Source organism: Ptychodera flava, chromosome 9, assembly GCF_041260155.1.
Source record: "Ptychodera flava strain L36383 chromosome 9, AS_Pfla_20210202, whole genome shotgun sequence".
In the NCBI taxonomy this organism is placed as follows: Eukaryota; Metazoa; Hemichordata; class Enteropneusta; family Ptychoderidae; genus Ptychodera; species Ptychodera flava.
In genome coordinates this window covers 20,896,092-20,913,686 of record NC_091936.1, presented here as the reverse complement: position 1 = coordinate 20,913,686, position 17,595 = coordinate 20,896,092, and the positions used below count along the sequence as shown (strand labels likewise).

Below are 17,595 nucleotides of genomic sequence, written 5' to 3'. Positions count from 1 at the left end.
AGCTATATGACACCAAACACTTTTGAGAAATTTGCAAAAAATAAAAATCCAATTATCCCAAATTAGTTCCAATCGTGTCAGATTGAACATCGCCTATTGAGGGCGTCTTGTTTATTTCAGGGAGGCAGGGTAAGGTCATTTTCCCATCTTTTATTGCTACAAGTGAAAGTTGCATGATCGTAAAGGTGCTCACGATAGTTTGCCTATGACAAAGTCAACAGGATTATTATGCAGGGCGTTCAGAATCAGTTATCGTACACCAGCGCCCTCATCTTCAGCGAAGTCTCACTGAAATAGTACCACAGTCATCCATGATTAGGCACAGCTCAGAACCTAAAGTGCAACATGAAATTGTACGACTGAAATGTGATCCTTCCGTGGAAGGAAATCCATAAATTTACCTTTTCCCCCTTTTTTCATCGACGGGATATAGTGATGTTTGTATGGCAATGGTAAACTGAGTGTAAATTTCAAACTTTTACAACTCTTTCCTGATCTACCACTTGTGGGTTCTCGACTTACAGTTCTCAAAGTAAGAAAAAATGATCACAGTGTTAATAATAGTTTGTTTAAAATCGAACATTTATTTCCCACACCGTTAACACTAGAATGGAAGTTCCGTCGCTCGAAGGCGCTCTCTACGCTCCCCTGTAGTCTGGTTCCCTGTTACGAGAGCGCATGCGTCCTGAAGAATGCATCCTGAATGCATTTATATGATGATCTTTGTAGCTAAATGAATGATTTTTCGAGTTTTTTTTCAGACAAGTTGCATTGTAATTTTAACGCATTCACAGTTATGTAGATCTGTTTTATTGCGAATTTGATGAAATAAATTTATCTTTTTTTAAAAAAAAGAGCGTATGCGTCCTTGAGCGAAGGATATTTCAGTCTAAGTTAACACAGAAATGGCAGCCATTTTGAGTTTCAAATATTGGTAAATATTAGGTAACTTGTTTCTCTCGTTCCAAACTCTGCACAGTGACCCTGATTTTTATTACCGATTTGGTAAAAGTACGGTTGAACATTTCATAAAGGAAATCTTGAGCAAAAGTCAGGTATACTACATTAATTAACCCAAAACGATTCGAATAACATGCCATATACAGACGAGACGTTAGATTAATACCCCTTGGCAAATTGAACTTTATCAATATCACATGAAAAAAGTTGAAGACTTGGAGTCTCAAAGTTGTCGGAAAACGCAGCTTTTCTTACATTTCGACAGGCGCTAATGCGAAGCCAGTCACTGAGAAGAAAATATACCAAAAACACAATATAAGTGACGCATAACCATTACCAAATTTATACTTGAAAATACGTCATCGTCAATTAGTATGATTTCCTCAAAACATATGGAAATGTACTGAGTGTGTGTAAAAAACTAACATTAAGGAAAATACAAGCAAAAAAGATGAGTCTTCCTTATTGAAGAATGTCACCTTGTATCCGAACGATTAACGTAAAACGTGACTGTGATTTGTTGACCATGCATGGTTAACACAAGATTTACTTTCTGAAACGATTTCTTTCATTTTTCCTGAACCATTCAAAATAAAGTACCTTTAAAATTCGATGTTCCTTTCGTGACTAACTCCGCGTTGAACATAAGCCAACTTGACAGGGTGGGAAGTTGTATTCCGATAATAGGAGTACCCGTCTCCCCCCGGCCTCAGCCCGTTCTCCGAAAATCCCAGAAACTTTCACTTAATTTTCACGGGTTTGCTCGGCGCTGCCAGTTACTTGAGAATTAACCCCGATAGAGTCACTCTGTGCACGTTTAGGACTTGCATTTCTTTCCCTTGTGTTTTCTTTTATTATGGAACGATATTTCCACATCCAAGCTTCGGTCGCCGCGACTCTGCAACATGTCCGTCCGTTTTTCAGTCCAACCCAGGGCGTTCGCAGGCGGTGACGGTGATCGTGGGCTGGTGAATTTCAGAATTTGACCCAGAGCTTTGCCGTCGCAGAAGTTGTCAACGCTACGGAACTCAAGGTAATCATCTTCCTTCGCTTCAATTTTCGTCTTCATTCTCAAGAGTTCTCCAATCTGAGTGACGGTCCCCTTCTTTGCCGACATTAGCTGAGCGGCATTCCCATATTGCATCAAGTTCTCAGCAAATTTCAGGGCGTTTTCGAGATCAGCTTCCTTGAGAGTGATGTCCTTCAGCTGAGCGTTAAGACTTCTTTTTCTCCTATCGTACTCATTACATAACTCGTCAACCAGCTTTAATTCATTCTTTCGAATCAGCTGAGTGACTTTGTCGACGATCCTATACGCATGAGCGTGTAGCTTTGCGCTCTCCCCTTCGAAGCGTACGTCAAGCACCTCAGATACCTTTTGCACAGCTGCTTTACTCGCCTTTGACTCCTTTCTCTTGGCTGCCAGCGTCGATAGCATCTTCCGCAGATCTTGTGCATAGTCGGCCGCGGCGTCGTCCAGATAACGGCATGTGTGTTCCGGTCGTGGGTGGTCAAGGATTGTGCATTCCAGACAAATAGGTTGATCGCACGAATCACAGTAGTACGTAACGGGGTGAACAGTGTGCTTGTCACAGTGGAGAGGCGGCTGGATCGAGGCTGGATCTTCGGTCTGCCTGCGTCTGTACGCACCTAATTCCAGGACTCGGTGAGATCGGGTACAGGGTAGTCTGGTATGGGCGTCAGCACAGACATCGCATAGGTCAAATCTGCACTCAATGCAGTGTTTCGTGGACTCCTTTCGTTGACATCCATCGCACTTGTTGTCATCAGCAGACTCTCTACCGTCTCGCTTTTCGAAGAATTCTACGAGCTCGGTGATGAATCTGTTGTTTGAGAGCCGAACCACGCCGCCATCTGGAACTTTATGGGAACGTCTACACATGGGGCAGTTTAACTTGCCGGTTTTGTTGACGAGTTGTCGTAGGCAGTGCTCGCAAAAGCTGTGCAGACATGGCAATATTTTGGCCTTCTTGTACCGCTCGGAACAAATGCTACAAATCAGGAAATTTTCGTCCATTTCCTTTAAAAGCTTCGACTCTTCTCTTGTCGCCATCTTGATGAACTCTAAGTCCTTCAGCGAACTCAGAAGACGCGGGAAATCATCACCCTGTTTCTTGCAAACGTCGGGGGCGCTGCATAGCTGGCAGCGCAATTTTGACCTTGCCTTTCGAATATGAAGATATACGTCCATGCAGATGGCATATTTATTTAAAAATCTGCATAATGATTGACTGCATTTATACAAATGCAATTTAAGGACAAATGGGGTCAGGTTTGAAACTAGACTTGGTTAAAGTCATTGAAGTTTTAAAAAATAAAATCAGTTGCGACAATTTCTCTTGAATCTCTTCAATTTCATACAAACCTATTCGAAATTTGGCCGCCCACTGGTGCAGGTCTTCCTAGCGATCAAACGCGTTACCTTTGAGTCTGCGCAATAGTGAATTAGTTTCTGCCGGATTCATGGGTGAACCCCCCTCCCTGTATCGCTGCGTTCACCCCACTCACACATTTAATATGAAAACATAATACAAATCATCGCGTTAACCCCACTCACACATTCAAAAATGTAAACAGCCACGAAACAAACGTTTTTCGGAAAAATATCAGTAGTAAATTTGCAGGTTTCTCTATCTAACTTTGAAAATGATATTATAGACAGAACAAGTGTTATTATGGCTTTAAAAATCACCATGTTCAGCTGTTAGCTATACAAAAAACACCAAAAGCGGTGTGATTTATAATCTAATAATTTATAATATGCAAAGTCAACATATTTATTAAGGAAAAATATTTGCAAACTTACAAACCCGGATTAGGATGGAGTCACGTGTTACAAGGGAAATACGGGAAGGGGCACCGTGACGTTGAATATAATGACTCCCCCCCCCCCCCCCCCACGATTTTCACTGGCCCATCCTCCTTTATAAAAGAAAGCACCTTTGGACACCGCTTGGGCCAAACAACGCCAGAAAAAAAAACTTTTTTATTTTTTTAGCAGCAAAATACTAACACGTCTATAGCATCTGATCAACGATGCAACATATCAGCAGCTATGTTCAAATGATAAACGCAACGTATAAGAGATGTATGTTATTTATACTCTGCAAACTTGCGCTTACCTAAAAACCAGAATTATTTGCCGACGCGATTTAAAAGCAGGGAGAAAGGAGCTTTACGTCTTAGTTTGTCGTTGTTCTTCTGCTTCTCCTCCTGTGTTGATATTGCGTTTTCAGATAACGTATAGAATGTGCTTCGGGGACAGATAATCGCACTCCCAAATTTTTACAATTCTTTTCTGATTTACCACTTGTATGGAGTCATTTAAAAGCTTTGATGTAAAAAAATTTTGACCGTCTTTTTCGAAAATCGAAAATTTTATTTTTCTTTATAGAGTTAACACAGGGATGGCGGCCATTTTGAATTTCAAATATCGGGAAATCTTGGGTAATCTTTTCCTCTTGTACCAAATTTTCACGGTGACCCTCGATTTTTATCGTTCATTTTGAAAGAGTATGGTTGAAAGATTCCTTGAGGAAATATAAAGTTTGAGCAAAAGTTTAAGACTTTCACTTTCGAGGCGCATACTACCTTAAAGATTATATTATAGCTTTGTCACCAGTGAAGTTTGTGACGCCACCCAGAGATTATTACTGATAATGTTATCGATTCTCGAGCTTTGTGGCCCGGGATGTTTTCTCCATCCCCATATTCACTGGCATTGCCAAACCTATAAAATAATAGCGAGATCGTGGAGGGACCGTGCGATAATGTACCCATCCAGGCCCATAATGGACGAATTTCAAAGCAAACTTTGCGGGGCACTGTCTTCCATTATGGGCCTGGAGGGGTAAGATAATTCTAAAATTAATACAATTAAAATCAATTTTCGCAACGTTGTATTTGTGTATCACAAAAAGTTCCTTCGAATACTCGGTATCCATCGAATCAAGCTGCAATATATAAAATCATATTCCTGTGTTCGATCCAATAATGTCGATGCAGATCCACCAGATATTACTTGTATTCTTAAAATTAATATTCAGAATTGTATATTTTTTTATTTTTATGCATTTTTGTATCAAAAATGATGGAGAAACATTTGCAGTTTTGTTTTAATTTTGAATATGTGTTACCTCACGAGACCTACCCATAAAACAGATCAGCATGACCAGTCGAAATGCAACAGTAATTCTGATGCAAAATGAGATGACGACGATAAGTTCAGTATTCAAAAATCGTACAGTGCATGTGTGAGCGATCCCTACATACTTCGATATTTTCTACCATCGGTTGCACATTGTAATCATCACAAGTCATATTTTTTTTCTTTTTCAAGTGAACGTGAATACGGAAGGCAGACTTTGCTAGTCTAAATCGATGCGTGTGAGCATTAGAAGTTGGCAACTTGAACCTTTCGTTTTTGGCCTTTCGCTTTGGCACGCGTCTCAAATTTGATTGACTTAATCTCTCGCTCGAAAGTTCCGGGAAACTTTATATAAACCTTTCCCGTTCAAATTCAGAATAAACAACAGGGGTGACCTTGCATACAGATTTTGCCAACGAAAAATAAATTGCCCGATATTTTATCAACTCTTGAAATGAGATGAGATGATGATTCTGAATATCTATCACCGAGGCGCATTATGTCTGATAGCTTTCTTCACGTGTATGTACGAGTTTAAAAAATAAAATCAAAGTTTATAAAGACAAAAAGAGCACGACTAAGTAACCCAATCAGCTTCGTTAACGTTCAAACGTCACAGTTAAAATTGCGGTGATAACATACTGTAAGTTTTTCCGAATTTACCCGAATTATTGCAAGAATTTTGTTTCTCTGTGATTCAAGGCACTGTTTCCTAAGGAGCTACATAGTATGCAAAACGAACAGAGGGTGATTGATTACATTCGTGCACCTCCAATTGCGATGGACAAAATTTCATTTCATGGAATTGGAAAATCTGTAGAATATACCACGACCATCTATAAATAGGCCAACTACTCAAAAGTCCAGAGGGAAGATGTACGCCCTCTCCTGATGCAAACTTACTTTGTGACCAATGACAGATATCGACATTCAGGGGTTCGTGCACCTCAAAATGATATATAAATGTGCCAAATTTGATCACCCTCATATTCCTACCGAAGGCTCGTACACACAATATATTGAAAACAGACTCTGTGATATAGGCCTACTCATATCTAGGAAACATCTTCAGCAAATTTGTTTATATTCACACGATATAATTGTGGGGTTTTTTTCCACCTGCTGAAGTGAAGATATATAAGCTGATTTTATAACGTTCGAAAGGGTAAGATGAAACCCATGGATATTCATTTCGTTATATATCTAAGTTTTGAAAGGAACAAGTAAGCATGATAACACAGAAGGAGTGCCGTGATTTTCTGTTTTTATTCCTTACGCTCAATAGAGCTTTAAGAAACTTGGCTTGAGAATTTCACGAGACGAAGTTGCCTCCGTATTTGCATGAAAATGAACATGTGTATGTTTTAAGATTAAATTCTGTCCTGTAGATGACGACAAAACACCTTGTATTGTTGAAATTATTTACGTTGTCCGTAATTTTTTATGGAACCCGGCGCGGCGTGCCTAACACTCAAAGCGTTGTACAGTCATGTCGATGGTTACCGAAAACGAGGCTCCCTGGTCATAGTTCACTCGAAGGTCACAACAGGTAAACAACTCTCGACTCGACTACGTCATAGATAAGTTGAAGTCTTCGCGGATATCTGAGGCGGATATCGAGCAAGCGAGCGCGAGCGGCGTTTCGTCACCGCATGCTTTTACCGGTCCGAGCGACAATAAAGGACCTATAGACGCCAGTTAGCCATTACGGACGACCAGGTTGTTGCACTGAGTGTTGCAAGAGTTTGTAACTGAGGCAACTGTGTGTACCTACGTCAGTACGTGTGCAAGCGAGAATGGTGTCACCAATGTCGGACGACATGATGATTGCTGTGTCCTCCATGCCGGACTTTTTAGGCAGTCTCCCCAGCTGTTTCCAGGTTTGTCCCGATGGCGTGCGGCACGACCCGAACAGAGTCAACGTGTTTCTACACTCCAGCCGATACAAATACACATTTCGAAGCTCCCATGGAGGGTAAGGCGTCCTTCTTCCCAAATTACCGCCACTGCTGCCTCGAACACGGAAGTTGACTCGAGCACGGTGGACGGACCACTTAAGCCGTCACTGAGGCTGACAGCACTGTTTCTCCTAACAATGCTACTGTCATTAGGCTAATGGTAAATCAAACCGCCTACCACCTACCCTGGAATGTTGCAATCATCAACCATATTCATTACATCAGACTGCGTACTTCTGTCGATATGAGTGGGAAAGACCCGAAATGAAATAGCACTGCTGTGTGGCGCTCAACTTATCATGAACGCTGTTTCCCTTAGATCATGGAGGTCTTCTTCAGAAACTGGGTGGTTGTGAAATATCGTTGGCCGGGGGGGGGGGGGGTTCCCTTCAATACCATGGGACCCTTTAATTTTGGGAGATTGATAGATATGTCTTGAGACAAATGCAAGGTGTCACTTAATTTGAACACGGTTCTTCAATCGCGTGAGATGAGTAAGTCTTATCTAGGTGAAAGGTCATTGACCTAAAAGCAGTGACAGCGCGTGATACTCGTAAATCATCGATCCTCTTGCATGGCATAGGGAAACGTTTTCGGCTACTGAGTGGATTTCAAAGACTTGAAATTCAAAAGCAACAAAAACGGTATGGCTCACGTAACTTCTGGCCTAAATCATTCCTATTCTTAGACCTGTACGAACTATCTCTCTAGTGTCAGCTATGTCTATATCGATTGTCACATTTTTCAGGCTTTTGTAATTTCACGGAGTGAAATAGAACTAGAAGAATTGCACGTTTATCGCCTTTAAGTTAAGGGGAGGGGGTCACCGGAAATGTGCCTATATGGCTTTCATGTGTACAAACAAGGTATTCCGTGCATGATATGTAGATGCATAGCGTCAACATAACTGCAACATTTAAATTTTACAATGTACACTATGACAAACACGTTTTAACTTTCATCAATCGCCAAAGTACCTAGGATACGTAGTTATGTTTGGTCGCATGGGTCTCGTGCGATTTTTAGCGTAGTCCCGACGATCCCTCCCTTTCAACCAACCAAATTGGATATAAATGAAAGTCTAAACACAAAATTACAAAATGCGTGAAGATGCAAAACAGTCTCCCTCTTTCTGTTTCTGTCTCACTCTATTCTCTCCCTCTGCCCTACCGTACCTTCAATTTGTCTCAGTATATCTGTCTATCATGTATTTTTAATGTCACCCGCCAGGTGAGATACACCAGCCGGCAAAAATGTTGATGTAGATCCTTCGTGAAAGGGTCACAATCGGAAGAACGCCATCTTGAGAACACTTTCTCCGGTCGGTTTGCGAAATTAAGAGGTACATCGTAGTACCACTAAAATCAAGTCTCTCACGATATTTCCAAAAAAAAAAATGAAGATGTGATTAAAACTTGTGCTGTACATGCACGCCAATTTTTTATCGTTTTCCAAGCTGTGGTCGATTGCAAACTAAACTGCATGTTTAGAACCAAACATGCAATTTTTATTCTTTGGCTTCTACAGGCCCGGCACGGACTTGTTCAGACCCGCCCCCCGTGGTGAAAAGGGTTTCAATTGTCTCTGTGCAATTGTTATTTTCATTTTCCATACTTCCGTTTAGGTTTAAAAAACTCGCTATATATGTATGCATAGGCAAATACGAAACATGAAATAACTTGTCAAACCGTTGGTAAATGGAAGAGACAATTAAACAGTGTTGCAACCAGGAATTTTAAACCAGGGGACACCGTGTCCAACCACTGTTTATTTTGGGGAACATTATGCACATTATGGGGACAACATGACTCGGTTGTCAAAAAAAGTTTTGTATTATTTTAACAAATTAGTTTCACAAAACAAGCTCCCGAGACCGCGTCGCTTTGGTGTAATTCCAGGGAAGTCATTGTAGCAATACTGTATCCGCCGCCAAAGAGAGCTCAGTCGGGACTACAGGCAAATTATAATATCAAGTTAAGCGTTTAAAGGGACAAAGTCGCCCATTTTTCATAAATTTTGTTTGATACAAAATACAATCAATATTGTTTGACATGTTGAAAGACACTGAATGAATGGGTGACCATGCATATATTCGACCCCGGTTTAAGACAAAATAAGTGAAACCATCGCGAGAATGAATTAATGGTCATGACCATTAATTCATTCTCGCGATGTTTTCATGTGTCTGTCTAAAACCGGGGTCGAATATATGCATGGTCACCCATTCATTCAGTGTCTTTCAACATGTCAAACAGTATAAGTAGTATCTCGTATCATATAAAATTCATGAAAAATGGGCGACATTGTCCCTTTAATTACCTCTAATAACAGCTCCGAAAGTATGTAAATATAAGCCTCAAACCAATTGTACAAAACAAAGGTTATTGTCGGTAAAAGATATTACATTTAGTCTATCAACTACGTTCAGCACAGTTGACCCATGAGTGCGCCCGTGGTGACCCGTCGTACACGCGAATGTAAAATGGGTAAACGTTCGGTCTTCGGAACACTTTCACCATGAACGGATGTGAATGTGAAAATAAAAGTTGCTGTGCTTCGAATTTCTCAGTATAGCGACAATGTGCCCCCCGACCGTGTTTCTCGTGTATGTTACAAACTTAATCGTTATGTAGTTGACTGGTTTCTTTTCTTATTGCGCCTGGACCAATAATAAGTAACCGACCGACATACCTTGATCCGCGAAGCATGTTGAAGGTACATCATATTTTTTGAAATGTTGGCGGCGGCGCCGTCTAACTGGTTCGAACTATTTATTTTCAGAACGATCAAAGTAAACAACGAAGATGAACTGGAAAACTGGCGGCAGAGCATTCTCAGCAAACCTATGTTTCTTGACGTGTTCTGTACGAGGAGAGTTGCTCTTGGAGTTGTCACAATTGTATATAAAAGTGAGTATTAAAGCTCCATCAACCGTAACTTTTGGTGTATTTTACAGTGTGTAGGTTTTGCCCCTGAACTACCCTGTCTCGCAGTAATTCAAAAATCTTGACGAAATGCCCTGTTGTTTAACTTCACTGTGTAGCTTGCAATCGTGTGTGTGTGTGTCCAATGTCATTGACAACTGAATTACAATTCACATTTTGATTTATTTGTCAATGATAACTTACATTGCATATTGTACAGGAGGCATTTACTCGTATTTTAATGAAGTACTTCGGGCAGAGGAATGGGAAAACGTGTTGTTTTTATACAGAACAAAAAAATAATGGAACTATTATAAAAGATTAAAACCTCGCCTCTTGAAAGCTCCCGTCATTGGCACTCACGATCGAGGACGTGCCCTCGGCAGCAATTGCAATGGGAGCAGGAACGAAAGTGAGCAATATAGCTCAACGTCCTGAATTCCATTTTCGGAAGAAATCGAGAACTATTTGATTACCGCTGCGTCTGTAATCGAGTCCATCGATACTGAGTTTGCGCACAGTACCGCTTTCCGCCACTTCTCTCTCCCGCAGGCGTGCATCTTGCAACTCATTCTGAAAAGTGCGCAGAATCAGTGACAAGGGTAATTTTATTTTTGATTTGATATATTTAGCACAGTGTATTCAGATACAGAAAAAAACAATACAGACAATTAATACACGAATTATTGTGCTGGGATAATCAAAAGTTTGAAACATTTCCATTGTGTTCATAAGAGAAACAATTAACTGAAAAATACAAAGGACTGGTGTCAATTACATGATGCATATAATTTACACACACCAAATATAACATTACCGAGTGTATCGGTTCGGAAACGCATTTTGTTTTGTATTTTGACATTTATTCTAGACACGGTACCGAGTGTAGAACACTCGATCATCCATGCGAAACCTGCTGATTATTGTACTGTTTTTTTGCTTCGTATTCTGTCGCCAGGACAGACAAATCGATTTGACAATGGTTAACACTGCCGTGTAGGTTGCTTTTGGACGAACATTTTGTGCTTGCGTTTTCATGGTATAATGTGGTCAGTATTCCCATGTTCATACACGTGTCGAAGGAAACCTGCATCCAGTTCTTGTGGATCGCCAATTCGCTGAAAAATTCACGTTTTTAAACTGCTCATTCGTGTCGCTTGAGTGTCGCTTGAGCTTTGGTCATAATTTTGTCTCGTCTGTTTGTTGATACTCTAGCCTTCATATACACGCGTCCGATGGTATTGTTCAGGGTGGAAAGTTTGAAACTGTCGGGCTTCCCCCGTCATTTTACCTGAGACAACTAGTTGTCTGAGATTTTGTCGAGGCTGCAACAAACCATGGTAAAGTATGAGATTTTATCGAGGCTACCCCACACCATAGCAAAAATATGAGATTTTATCGAGGGGCAGCAGACATGTCAAAGTTTTCATTTCATTTACCTTCTACCCTAACTTCACACTGACAGCATAATACTTTTATCGGACTCTCATATTCTCAGAAATAACGGTTACAGTCCTCTTCTGATGAAAATTCATAGAAGTCTGCAATACGCCGTTCTGTCCATGTTAACCGCACACGCGCGTTAAGTTACCGGTTTCTGCTCGATTTCTTCACAGTCTATTTTGCGGTCCTCGTGAACACTAGACACCCACAGATACGACAACAGCTTGAACGAGGGTTCGGTGAAGCGAAGAGGCTGATGGGAGAAGGAAAGGACTTCAGTATTGAGGTAAAAAAAGCTGGGTTGTGAAGCACTGTTTACCCGTTCTGTGTGCATTCGATTTGCCCTGCCTCACCAAAGTCCCAAAAGGAAGAGCACCTGATATTGTTATATTATGATCCTAGATAGGACATGTTATTCCTAAAAGTACTCGCAATCGCATCCAAGATTTCATATTTTTGAACGGGAACGGTAAAGATTCAGAAGTTGAATACTCCAATATTTCCTTCCTATTGTTTTCTCATATTTTCTTCGCCCCTTTTTCTTAACCCTTTGAGCGCCAATGTCAATTTTTGCCGCCTTTCGAAAATACATCCTAGTCAAATTTTTGGTCAGATTTTTGCCAAAATTTTGATAATAAACCGTAGTCAATGAAATGTGATGTCCATTTGGTCCAAAATTATCAAAAGAATTCAAGAAAAGTTCACAAGGTCAACCGCTGAATGGCATCTCAGAGTCTGTTCTTTTTTTTTTCCAGTTTGATTTCACTACTCCAGTGAGGGAGTGGTACTCGGTTGCCTCGCAGCAGTCCAGTGGGTCTTGCTCAGGGAGCATATTCGGTAAATACGGCCGGGTTTGCATCACGAATAGCAGCAAGTATGCGTCGTGTTTCCGCTGTACCCGAGAGACAGCCCCGTGGTGGGTTCTTTGCCTGCCGTGTTGCCTTCTCACATGTCCATGCTATGCGGTAAGTTGCACACTTCGAAGGGTAAACTTTTCATATATATATATAATATAATTTCCTATCGTGAAATGACACGAAGACGTTTTCTTATTACTTACAATTTTATTGTTGACAAATGAATTCTTTTTCTTCTCTGCACTAAAATTCAGGCATCGTCGATGACCTTTGACATTACGATGTAAGCTGTGTTGACAAGTTGAAAACTTGGCATTTCGACATGAAGTTGGGAGTATGGTCGGGGATGCTTAATCCATAGGTTAACCACATTTTGGTCAATACTTCAGATTCTGTAAATTTGATCGATAGTTGCTCAGGTAATTTCTCCATCTTTTATGACACCAAGTTCATATATGACAACGCTGCTATCTTCTGATCTGTGCAGATTCACCGAGGTGTTACTTGCGAAGACATAGAGATCACCATCGGTGGTGAGGTCACCTTAATGATCCCAGAACACATAGTCGCCCCGTATTTACAGGCGGCAGCTGCATCAGCTGTTCACAACGAATACATCGAACGACCGGCAGGTAAGATGACGTCATGAAATTCTAATTCTTTTCCGCAAAAGGACTTCACACCTGGGATGTATTTTAGCTGGACCTATCAACGACTAAGTTCCATTACAAAGTAGGCCAGTACCTGTATGCCCTGTTGATTCGACAAGCATAAAGCTCGCCTATTCCCAATTTGAAGTTTTAATTATCGGCAGTAATGTCTAGATATCAAAATCTAATTTATGATAAGCTATTTCGAAACAACATTATACAGTGTGAATAATTTGTAAATTGTAGTGTCTTCGGCGCAGACAGGTGCGTGAAAGTGTTGAACAAGAGCACCAGGATTAATGTTATTGTGATAAAATCTTATCATTGACAAATTGTCCCTACCTCTGACCTCTGTATTGAGGAATGTAGCCGTATGATTTCTCCAGTACAAAATACTATGGTCCATGGACTGCAAATTTCGGCGCACACACCAAAGGTGGAACAAGGGTACATGGCTGTTCAAAATACAAAACATAAAATTTATGAAATCCTCTGCGTTGGAGCAGATAACTGTGGTTAGAACTTGGCCTGAAATTCTGAAGCCTAAGGTTAAAAAGCTAAGAGAGTCGGTGGCAACGAGTTTTGTATTTGTATAATTTTCTCTCCATGACAAAATGTTAGCCTCGCAGTCATTTCTTCAACTGTGTACGCCAACAATTTTGAAAGGAGTTATGGAGAAACCCCGGTTCACTCGTTATACCCAACTGTCTGAAATTTCTGACAAGATTTCCTTCATCTCAAGTGACAAGGATTGCCTCGCTAATCGTTTCAACTCTTCCTGGTTAGAGTCAATAGCGATCTTAAATGTGGTATAGGCAGAATACAAGAGCTTGCTGGTCTCGCAATGTAAGCTTGGCTGTATATCTATTTTATATTTGTTTTTGAAATCATTGTATTCAGTTGTGGAGAAGCTCTTGCACTTCCTTTGATTACCAAACGTTACACAAAGTGGTGATATTTTATATCTTCGTTAAGATGGTCAACATGTGCTCTCGGTTTTCACCGACAAGCCTAATGAAAAAAATTTGGCCACGTGAGAATTTATTGTCGACACCAAATTCATTTCTCGGGTGTCGGTCTTCTTTCTATCGTAGCAGAAATATTCATGTGACCCAAGTGCCACATTATATAATGCAAGACTTGACCCGCCCTATACCTTGGTTTAACACATCGCAGTTGGTACAGTTTTTGGATTTGATGCTTCGTCACGTGACTTTGCGTCTGCCAGGCTGTATACCAGGCATCTGTGTTGTTGAACCATTAAATCCATAACTATGGATCTGTGTTTTGTATGGCTGCAATTCTTGATCCGTCCATAATAAGTACCGAAGCATTTTGCACCTCCTAGTTGAATTTTTGCTATACGAACAATCTCTCTTTGTCTTTCAGCGATCATGATACAGCCAGCTCGTCCTCCGACCTACGAGGAAAGCATGCGTGACCACAACATGCAAACGAATGACACGCGTCAACTACTTCCGCCGGAAGAGAGCGAGAGTAATCGCGTATGAGAGTTACACTGTACCTTTCAGAGAAGAAGTATAACGCCTCCTGGTGTAAAGACTCGTTTTGCAAACATTCCGTCGTCTGGCTGGTTTACTTGGGGTAGTGAAGGGTCCACGATGAAAAGAAACAGCATTCCTCTTCGGAAAACCTCCACTCAGTTGTATTAATGTTACGGGATTCTGAGGAACAAAAGAGAAATATCTATATTATATTCACTTTGAAGTAAAGTATGTCTGTAGATACTCGCACCGATTACACACTGTAGTCGACCAAATTTTGTATTAATACCAATACCTCGTCCTTAGGACATTTAAATCTATGAGTTTGATTTTCTAAAGGTTCATGGGAAAAAGACAGTAGTTTGCTTTCCCAATTGACGATCCTCTTTCCAAAGTTATGGTACTGTGAGTGTGAATAATTCGACAAACACGAAAATGACAAGAAAGGTTTGCAGGTCTAAGAGGCTGCCTTCATTTGGATCATAAAAAATGTGTCAGTGGCATCTTGAATGTACTCGGGATCGAAAAATGCTTAAAAATCACTTTATCAAAATAATGTAAAAGTTCAACGGACAATAGCTGTAACTCTTGATCATACCTTCACTGTTTTAGTCATAGAAAACAGGCACAGTTCCTCTTCTTAAAAAGTATGTGTAAACACAAGAATTGGTCTTGCCAACGGAGCACACCGTGTAATACATGCAGTGTTATCGTTGACAGATGAATTCTAGTCCGGACTGGAATTTAGTTGTCAACAAATACATTTGATATTTACCCACATTCAGGCTGTGTTGACATGTCGGATGCCAGATGTTTCGACATGAATTTTAAGAGAAGAACAGGAAATTTTCTCTTAAAAATAAAACAAAAATTGTGAAAAATACATGTTATAGCAACCAACGCTAAAGAATAGAGGACTATAGGACACGTTAGTCAACTCCAGTGACTTGCATTATAGAAAATACTAGAACGTGCCATTGTAATATTGCCGTTTTCTTGATGGTTTCACACAAAAGACTCGGTGACAGAAGCCATTTTGAAAAAAAATGTATCTTAAATGATGTCAGCGTGCTTGATTGAAAGATAAAGAACAGGGCTAATTCGTTACCAAAAAACAAATTTAAATAAAAAAATTGCAGACTCCGCCGTTTTCCCAAATACTTTGAATACATATGACTTTGTGCAGCTTCATTCTTTGACAGTAGCAACACATCGGTGTTTCCATCCAATCAAAAGTCAGTTGTAGAGGAACATTTTTGAAATAATTGCTTACTGAAAACAAGAGTGACTTCTATCCCCCCCCCCCCCCCCCTTTTTTCGAAAGCTGCAAAGTGTCTGGTCTACAACACAACATCTACAATGTCAAAGACAATGTTGCTATTGCGCAGACTCCCATCCTAAGTCAATTTGAAGGTGCGCACACTGCAGGTTCGTAAACGGAGCATGTACACCGTTGTGTTCTCAATTCTAAGATAAATCCTCCTTTGCTTTGGCATTTTTATCTTCATTGTACAGAAGGGAAGCTCTAGAATCATATTATTGAGTAGTCGAGAAGGAATCTTGTATCAGTGGTGTTTTGAGTAGATGACGCTGTATAAACGTAGATGCTTTTCAGTGACCACGTGATCGGTCTGTTGTACATGATCATTATAAACCGATGGATAAATAGTCATTTACCACCAAACCAGCGTTGCATTTCGTTTGACTGTTTCTAGACTGCCGATCCTCTTTACAATGATTTCAAGCTTGAAGTAAAATTTATAACCAAGTCACCTGACCATATACAACAATTTACAGTACCGTGGGGGCCGAAATGGCCATCCTTGCTTCTGCATTCGGTCACGTGATACTTGATTATACACTGGTGATCGTACCTGATACAAAATCTACGCAGATCACCGTAATTTCCACGTATTTCTATATTTACTCGATTTATGTATGCTATTTTATCGTCAATATACATAATTAATGTACACAACTTTATATATTCATGAAAAAACATTTGATTGTATTTACATTATAGATACATTGATTTTACATTGAAATAAAAGCCAAGGGATAGACACACAGTTACGTCAGACAGGGTTTTGTTCAAAACTGTTTATTTCTAGGAGCTGGTCCAGCTGGCGTTTTTGCGAATGCATTAATACGAAAGGCAGTTTCTGCATGCCAACAGAAAGAAAAGTCTTTGAAAACCAGACGATATTTCACCGTAACTGGAATACATGATATATAGCTGTTCGCATTGCTGTCAAGTGCGGTTGCAAATTGTACCTTTTTTCAATCACCTCAATGAAAGAAAATCGCGTTGAAATTTTGGGCGATGGAAACGGCCTTACCCAAAGTGATTGGCAACATGGAGTCAACTGTGCCATTGCGAGGAAGTCAGTCTAGACTCTCAACAAAAATGGATCAGTGATGACAATGCCTCGTGCTATTGCGTGGAAAATACTGTTTGCCGTTTTCACCCCCCCCCCCCTCTGAACCACAGTCGTTCGTTGGTTCGACACACGGTGAAGGTCCCTGTGATGCTTACAAGAGCCTTCGCCGTTTATCAAATCACAAGCGACCCTCCGCAAATTCGTGTGTGCATTACTATATTATACAACTACCAAACGCGTGCAGCACCACGTTTTTCGCGTTCCTAACAACGAGTAAGTACAAACTGCTCTGTTGCTCTGATCTCTGCTCCCGGAAATTACCCAGTAAAACAGTTCCGCTTTTTTGCGACGCTACAGATCCCAGGACGTGCTGAACTGTGAAAGTGTCAATCCAAACATTTCACGGAAACGCAGATTGCCAAGAATTTCATGGTCCAATCGTTCCAAATCCTACGGCCTACTGACATAGTATATACACTGCTCTTTGCTCTCTGCAGAGTCCACAAGAACTTCGAACCCACAAACTTTCATAACGGCCAAACCGCTGAAAAAAACGCTCATGCAATTATTTCCACGAACAACTGGGTTAACCTAACGAGCCAGTACGGCATCATAAATTTATTAAGTAATTTCACATTTTAATTCCATCTTCGGATAAATACCTTGCATTCTCGCACTCGTTCATTTCTATTAATGGGCAGCCAGTCTACGGCTTCGCCCATTTCATGGCACATGATTCTGTGATTACA

General features: G+C 40.5%; 2 protein-coding genes across 3 annotated transcripts; one reads left to right on the top strand and one right to left on the bottom strand.

Moving 5' to 3' along the window:
• Positions 1-1,777: 1,777 nt before the first annotated feature.
• Positions 1,778-3,034, bottom strand: LOC139141210 (E3 ubiquitin-protein ligase TRIM56-like). Its single transcript, XM_070710833.1, has one exon. The coding sequence runs from the start codon at positions 3,032-3,034 to the stop codon at positions 1,778-1,780; it is 1,257 nt and encodes a 418-aa protein (XP_070566934.1).
• A 3,620-nt stretch (positions 3,035-6,654) lies between these two features.
• On the top strand, positions 6,655-16,547 carry LOC139140311 (uncharacterized). 2 transcript variants are annotated; one of them, XM_070709468.1, is made up of 6 exons: positions 6,655-7,103; positions 9,868-9,995; positions 11,627-11,739; positions 12,209-12,418; positions 12,798-12,942; positions 14,350-16,547. In XM_070709468.1, exons 1-6 carry the CDS (start codon positions 6,925-6,927, stop codon positions 14,469-14,471), a joined length of 897 nt encoding a protein of 298 aa, XP_070565569.1. In that variant the 5' UTR covers positions 6,655-6,924; the 3' UTR covers positions 14,472-16,547. The 2 variants fall into 2 exon arrangements, with proteins under 2 accessions (XP_070565569.1, XP_070565570.1); XM_070709469.1 differs by lacking the exon at positions 6,655-7,103 and adding an exon at positions 9,558-9,691.
• Positions 16,548-17,595: the final 1,048 nt, after the last annotated feature.

Coding starts and splice junctions, on each gene's coding strand:
- LOC139141210 (XM_070710833.1), bottom strand. CDS start 3,034: ATGGCGACAAGAGAAGAGTCGAAGCTTTTAAAGGAAATGGACGAAAAT.
- LOC139140311 (XM_070709468.1), top strand. CDS start 6,925: ATGGTGTCACCAATGTCGGACGACATGATGATTGCTGTGTCCTCCATG. Junction 11,740..12,208: donor GAAAGGACTTCAGTATTGAG/GTAAAAAAAGCT, acceptor TTTTTTTTCCAG/TTTGATTTCACTACTCCAGT. Junction 12,419..12,797: donor TCACATGTCCATGCTATGCG/GTAAGTTGCACA, acceptor TGATCTGTGCAG/ATTCACCGAGGTGTTACTTG.